Raw genomic sequence first — 7500 nt, 5'->3', positions numbered from 1 at the left:
TGTGGGAGGTTGTTTTTGCACTGCTAGGGTTAGCCTGCAAACTGTTATGTTGGAGGCAGCTGGTTATCGTTGCCTCTGATTGAAGGTCCTATAATTAGGAGTATGTTTGTTTTGGGGAATTGTGGGAGGTTGTTTTTGCACTGCTAGGGTTAGCCTGCAAACTGTTATGTTGTGTGTGTGTGGTGTGGTGTGTGTGGTGTGTGTGTGGTATGGTGTGTGTGGTGTGGTGTGTGTGGTGTGTGGTATGGTGTGTGTGTGTGGTGTGGTGTGTGTGGTGTGTGTGTGGTATGGTGTGTGTGGTGTGGTGTGTGTGGTGTGTGGTATGGTGTGTGTGTGTGGTGTGGTGTGTGTGGTGTGTGTGTGGTATGGTGTGTGTGTGTGGTGTGTGTGTGTGGTATGGTGTGGTGTGTGTGTGTGTGTGTGTGTGTGTGTGGTGTGTGTGGTATGGTGTGTGTGGTGTGGTATGGTGTGTGTGGTGTGGTATGGTGTGTGTGTGTGGTGTGTGTGTGGTATGGTGTGTGTGTGGTGTGTGTGGTATGGTGTGTGTGTGTGTGTGTGGTGTGTGTGTGGTATGGTGTGTGTGTGTGGTGTGTGTGGTATGGTGTGTGTGTGTGGTGTGTGTGTGTGGTATGGTGTGTGGTGTGGTGTGTGTGTGTGTGTGTGGGTATGGTGTGTGTGTGTGTGTGTGTGTGTGTGTGGTATGGTGTGTGTGGTGTGTGTGTGGTGTGTGTGTGGTATGGTGTGTGTGTGGTGTGTGTGGTATGGTGTGTGTGTGTGTGTGTGTGTGTGGTATGGTGTGTGTGTGTGTGTGTGTGTGTGTGTGTGGTATGGTGTGTGTGTGGTGTGTGTGTGTGTGTGTGTGTGTGTGTGTGTGTGTGTGTGTGTGTGTGTGTGTGTGTGTGTGTGTGTGTGTGTGGTATGTGTGTGTGTGTGTGTGTGTGTGTGTGGTATGGTGTGTGTGGTGTGTGTGGTGTGTGTGTGTGTGTGTGGTGTGTGTGTGTGTGTGTGTGGTGTGTGTGTGTGTGTGTGTGTGTGGTATGGTGTGTGTGTGTGTGTGTGTGTGTGGTATGGTGTGTGTGTGTGTGTGTGTGTGTGTGTGTGTGTGTGTGTGTGTGTGTGTGTGTGTGTGTGTGTGTGTGTGTGTGTGTGTGTGTGTGTGTGTGTGTGTGTGTTGTGGTGTGTGTGTGGTATGGAGTGTGGTGTGGTGTGGTGTGGTATGGTGTGTGTGTGTGTGTGTGTGTGTGTGTGGTATGGTGTGTGTGGTGTGTGTGTGTGTGTGTTGTGGTGTGTGTGTGTGTGTGTGTGTGTGTTGTGGTGTGTGTGTGTGTGTGTTACCTGTACATAGCAGAGGGAGGGTTTGTTCCAGTGTGGTAACTGACACGGAGACGTCCTCTATACAACTCTATGGTGATGCCTCTATACAACTCTATGGTGATGTGGTCCTGGTCTCCTTTATACAGTAACACACCACTGTCCTCATCTGTAGCGATCTGACACACACACACACACACACACCACACACCACACACACACACACACACACACACACGAGATACACACACACCTATTTTTAATCAGTCGGTCAAGGAAGTGATGATGATGAGTGTGTGTGAGTGAGTGTGTGTGTGTGTGTGTGTGTGTGTGTGTGTGTGTGTGTGTGTGTGTGTGTGTGTGTGCGTGCGTAGTGTGTGTGCGTGCGTAGTGTGTGTGTGTGTGTGTGTAGTGTACCTGTAGTGTGATGTTCGTCTCGGGTGTGATCAGACTAGAGGGCAGCTGCAGGTAAGACTGTCGGTCGACGAAGTTGACGCTGGCTAGCGTCTCGCACCACTCGCCCTCGTAACCGCGGAGACACTGACAGCGGGGGTCCGTCTCCACGACAACGCACTGCGCTCCGTTCATACACTCGTGGTCGTCGCAGGGGCTGGTGCGCGGCAGAACCATGGGAGGAGAGAACTCACAGAACAGACCGCTGAAAACCAAAAAAAACAACCATCAGGTTCCCCTCGTAATCATATTCAATATGAGGTGAAGAAGATAAAACTGATCCCAGATCAGCGCTCTGGGATGCATACACTCCTTGACTTTTTTCCACTGTTGTTGTTGTTGTTGTTGTTGTTGTTGTTGTTGTTGTTGTTGTGTTACAAAGTGGGATAAAAATTAATTATCTACAACAAAATATTCTGTAATGTGAAAGTGGTAGAAAAATTTATAAGAATTGTAAAACGTTAAATGGAAAAATAAAACACACATTTATTATCTTGATTATATAAGTATTCACCTCCCCCTGAGACAATACATGTTAGAAACACCTTTGGTCTCTAAGAGTCATTACAGCTGGGAGTCTTCCTGGGTAAGTCTCTGAGAGTCATTACAGCTGGGAGTCTTCCTGGGTAAGTCTCTAAGAGTCATTACAGCAGGGAGTCTTCCTGGGTAAGTCTCTGAGAGTCATTACAGCTGGGAGTCTTCCTGGGTACGTCTCTGAGAGTCATTACAGCTGGGAGTCTTCTTGGGTAAGTCTCTAAGAGTCATTACAGCTGGGAGTCTTCCTGGGTAAGTCTCTGAGAGTCATTACAGCTGGGAGTCTTCCTGGGTAAGTCTCTAAGAGTCATTACAGCTGGGAGTCTTCCTGGGTAAGTCTCTAAGAGTCATTACAGCTGGGAGTCTTCTTGGGTAAGTCTCTGAGAGTCATTACAGCTGGGAGTCTTCCTGGGTAAGTCTCTAAGAGTCATTACAGCTGGGAGTCTTCTTGGGTAAGTCTCTGAGAGTCATTACAGCTGGGAGTCTTCCTGAGTAACTCTTTAAGAGTCATTACAGCTGGGAGTCTTCCTGGGTGAGTCTCTAAGAGTCATTACAGCTGGGAGTCTTCTTGGGTAAGTCTCTAAGAGTCATTACAGCTGGGAGTCTTCCTGGGTAAGTCTCTGAGAGTCATTACAGCTGGGAGTCTTCCTGAGTAAGTCTCTAAGATTCATTACAGCTGGGAGTCTTCCTGGGTAAGTCTCTAAGAGTCATTACAGCTGGGAGTCTTCTTGGGTAAGTCTCTGAGAGTCATTACAGCTGGGAGTCTTCCTGGGTAAGTCTCTAAGAGTCATTACAGCTGGGAGTCTTCTTGGGTAAGTCTCTGAGAGTCATTACAGCTGGGAGTCTTCCTGAGTAACTCTTTAAGATTCATTACAGCTGGGAGTCTTCCTGAGTAACTCTTTAAGATTCATTACAGCTGGGAGTCTTCCTGGGTGAGTCTCTAAGAGTCATTACAGCTGGGAGTCTTCCTGGGTAAGATTCTTAGAGTCATTACAGCTGGGAGTCTTCTTGGGTAAGTCTCTGAGAGTCATTACAGCTGGGAGTCTTCTTGGGTAAGATTCTTAGAGTCATTACAGCTGGGAGTCTTCTTGGGTAAGATTCTTAGAGTCATTACAGCTGGGAGTCTTCTTGGGTGAGTCTCTAAGAGTCATTAGAGCTGGGAGTCTTTCTGGGTGAGTCTCTAAGAGTCATTAGAGCTGGGAGTCTTTCTGGGTGAGTCTCTAAGAGTCATTACAGCTGGGAGTCTTCTTGGGTAAGTCTCTAAGAGTCATTACAGCTGGGAGTCTTCTTGGGTAAGTCTCTAAGAGTCATTACAGCTGGGAGTCTTCCTGGGTAGGTCTCTAAGAGTCATTACAGCTGTGAGTCTTTTAGGGTAAGTCTCTAAGAGTCATTACAGCTGGGAGTCTTCCTGGGTAAGTCTCTAAGAGTCATTACACACCTGGATTGTACAATATTAGCCCATTATTATTGTATACTTCAAGCTCTATTCCTGTTCCTGTTCTGTTCTTGTTCCTGTTCTGTTCTGCTCTGTTCCTGTTCTGCTCTGTTCCTGTTCTGCTCTGTTCCTGTTCTGCTCTGTTCCTGTTCCTGTTCTGTTCTGTTCCTGTTCTGCTCTGTTCCTGCTCTGTTTCTGTTCCTGTTCTGCTCCGTTCCTGTTCCTGTTCTGCTCTGTTCCTGTTCATGTTCTGCTCTGTTCCTGTTCCTGTTCTGCTCCGTTCCTGTTCCTGTTCTGCTCTGTTTCTGTTCCTGTTCTGCTCTGTTCCTGTTCTGCTCTGTTCCTGTTCTGCTCTGTTCCTGTTCCTGTTCTGCTCTGTTCCTGTTCCTGTTCTGCTCTGTTTCTGTTCCTGTTCCTGTTCCTGTTCTGCTCTGTTCCTGTTCTGTTTCTGTTCATGTTCTGTTTCTGTTTCTGTTCCTGTTCTGCTCTGTTCCTGTTCCTGTTCCTGTTTCTGTTCCTGTTCTGCTCTGTTTCTGTTCCTGTTCTGCTCTGTTCCTGTTCTGCTCTGTTTCTGTTCCTGTTCTGCTCTGTTCCTGTTCATGTTCTGCTCTGTTCCTGTTCCTGTTCTGCTCTGTTCCTGTTCCTGTTCTGTTTCTGTTCATGTTCTGTTTCTGTTTCTGTTCCTGTTCTGCTCTGTTCCTGTTCTGCTCTGTTCCTGTTCCTGTTCTGCTCTGTTTCTGTTCCTGTTCTGCTCTGTTCCTGTTCATGTTCTGCTCTGTTCCTGTTCCTGTTCTGCTCCGTTCCTGTTCCTGTTCTGCTCTGTTCCTGTTCCTGTTTCTGTTTCTGTTTCTGTTCCTGTTCTGCTCTGTTCCTGTTCTGCTCTGTTCCTGTTCTGCTCTGTTCCTGTTCTGCTCTGTTCTGTTCCTGTTCCTGTTCTGTTCTGCTCTGTTCCTGTTCCTGTTCCTGTTTCTGTTTCTGTTCCTGTTCCTGTTCTGCTCTGTTCCTGTTCCTGTTCCTGTTCTGCTCTGTTCCTGTTCTGCTCATGTTCTGTTCTATTCTATTCTCTTGTTCTGTTCTACATATGAGCCAGAAGGTGGTGCTACAGGTTATCTACCCCTACAGACTGGTACTAAACCAGCCGTTACCTTATCGTGAACGTTCAGGTTATCTACCCCTACAGACTGGTACTAAACCAGCCGTTACCTTATCGTGAACGTTCAGGTTAACTACCCCTACAGACTGGTGCTAAACCAGCCGTTACCTTATCGTGAACGTTCAGGTTATCTACCCCTACAGACTGGTACTAAACCAGCCGTTACCTTATCGTGAACGTTCAGGTTAACTACCCCTACAGACTGGTACTAAACCAGCCGTTACCTTATCGTGAACGTTCAGGTTAACTACCCCTACAGACTGGTACTAAACCAGCCGTTACCTTATCGTGAACGTTCAGGTTAACTACCCCTACAGACTGGTACTAAACCAGCCGTTACCTTATCGTGAACGTTCAGGTTAACTACCCCTACAGACTGGTACTAAACCAGCCGTTACCTTATCGTGAACGTTCAGGTTAACTACCCCTACAGACTGGTACTAAACCAGCCGTTACCTTATCGTGAACGTTCAGGTTAACTACCCCTACAGACTGGTACTAAACCAGCCGTTACCTTATCGTGAACGTTCAGGTTATCTACCCCTACAGACTGGTACTAAACCAGCCGTTACCTTATCGTGAACGTTCAGGTTATCTACCCCTACAGACTGGTACTAAACCAGCCGTTACCTTATCGTGAACGTTCAGGTTATCTACCCCTACAGACTGGTGCTAAACCAGCCGTTACCTTATCGTGAACGTTCAGGTTAACTACCCCTACAGACTGGTACTAAACCAGCCGTTACCTTATTGTGAACGTTCAGGTTATCTACCCCTACAGACTGGTACTAAACCAGCCGTTACCTTATCGTGAACGTTCAGGTTATCTACCCCTACAGACTGGTACTAAACCAGCCGTTACCTTATCGTGAACGTTCAGGTTAACTACCCCTACAGACTGGTACTAAACCAGCTGTTACCTTATCGTTCACAGTCTCCTCTGAACAGTTGATGTTGAGATGTTGTCTGTTACTTGAACTCTGTGAAGCATTTATTTGGGCAGCAATTTCTGAGGCTGGTAACTCTAATGAACTGATCCTCTGCAGCAGAGGTAACTCTGGGTCTTCCTTTCCTGTGGCGGTCCTCATGAGAGCCAGTTTCATCATATCGCTTGATGTTTTTTTTTTGCGACTGCACTTGAAGAAACTTTTCAAAGTTCTTGACATTTTCCGGATTGACTGGCCTTCATGTCTTAAAGTAATGATGGACTGTTGCTTCTCTTTGCTTATTTGAGCTGTTCTTGCCATAATATGGACTTGGTCTTTTACTAAATAGGACTGTCTTCTGTATACCACCCCTACCTTGTCACAACACAACTGATTGGCTCAAACGCATTAAAATGGAAATAAATTCCACAAATTAACTTTTAACACCTGTTAATTGAAATGCATTCCAGGTGACTACCTCATGAAGCTGGTTGAGAGAATGCCAAGAGTGTGCAACGCTGTCATCAAGGGTGGCTACTTAGAAGAATCTCAAATATAAAAAATATATTTTGATTTGTTTAACACTTTTTTGGTTACTACATGACTCCATAGTTTTGACGTCTTCAGTATTATTCTACAATGTAAAAAAATTAAGAAAAACCCTGGAATGAGTAGCTGTGTCCAAACTTTTGACTGGTCCTGTGTGTGTGTGTGTGTGTGTGTGTGTGTGTGTGTGTGTGTGTGTGTGTGTGTGTGTGTGTGTATAGTGTGTGTGTGTGTGTATAGTGTGTGTTACCTGAAACCCTCAGGACAGGTACAGGTGTATCCGCTAACGGCATCAACACACTGAGCTCCGTTCTGACACTTGTTCTCCTCACAGTCGTCATAGTCCAGTTCACACTGGTCCCCCACGTAGCCTGGGGTACAGTCACACCTGGAACACACACACACACACACACACACACACCACACACACACACACACACACACACACACACACACACACACACACACACACACACACACACACACACACACACACACACACAATAGTAATAATAAAGATATACCCTGGAATGAATAGGTGTCCAAACGTTTGACTGGTAGTGTGTGTGTGTGTGTGTGTGTGTGTGTGTGTGTGTGTGTGTAGTGTGTGTGTGTGTGTGTGTGTGTGTGTGTGTGTGTGTGTGTGTGTGTGTGTGTGTGTAGTGTGTGTGTAGTGTGTGTGTGTGTGTGTGTGTGTGTGTGTGTAGTGTGTGTGTGTGTGTGTGTGTGTGTGTGTGTGTGTGTGTGTGTGTGTGTGTGTGTGTGTGTGTGTGTAGTGTGTGTGTGTGTGTGTGTGTGTGTGTGTGTGTGTGTGTGTGTGTGTGTGTGTGTGTGTGTGTGTGTGTGTGTGTGTGTGTGTTCCCTCACTTGTACCCCTGGAGGGTCAGGACGCATTTGGAGTCGTGCTGGCAGTGGTTCAACTCTGGAGCACAGAAATCCAATTTCTCCTCACACAGCTCACCTACACACACACACACACACACACACACACACACACACACACACACACACACACACACACACACACACACACACACACACACACACACACACACACACACAGACAAACATGAGAAAAAAATGTTTACAGTTCAACACCTCTCTCTCTATCTATTTACATTTTTCAATTTCAATTTAAGAAG

At 46.5% G+C, this 7500-nt stretch overlaps 1 protein-coding gene across 1 annotated transcript in view; it reads right to left on the bottom strand.

The window, feature by feature from the left end:
• LOC106595776 (slit homolog 2 protein) overlaps window positions 1-7500 on the bottom strand; it is a gene marked incomplete at its 5' end in the record, with an annotated part of 138378 nt that overhangs the window by 11976 nt on the left and 118902 nt on the right. The window contains 4 exon segments of the mRNA XM_045711249.1: window positions 1336-1490; window positions 1729-1969; window positions 6609-6746; window positions 7226-7319. Coding sequence (XP_045567205.1) covers window positions 1336-1490; window positions 1729-1969; window positions 6609-6746; window positions 7226-7319 — 628 coding nt within the window.

Source organism: Salmo salar, unplaced genomic scaffold (assembly GCF_905237065.1).
Source record: "Salmo salar unplaced genomic scaffold, Ssal_v3.1, whole genome shotgun sequence".
In the NCBI taxonomy this organism is placed as follows: Eukaryota; Metazoa; Chordata; class Actinopteri; order Salmoniformes; family Salmonidae; genus Salmo; species Salmo salar.
The sequence above is the reverse complement of the archived record's forward strand: the minus strand, read 5'-3'. Positions and strand labels throughout refer to the sequence as shown.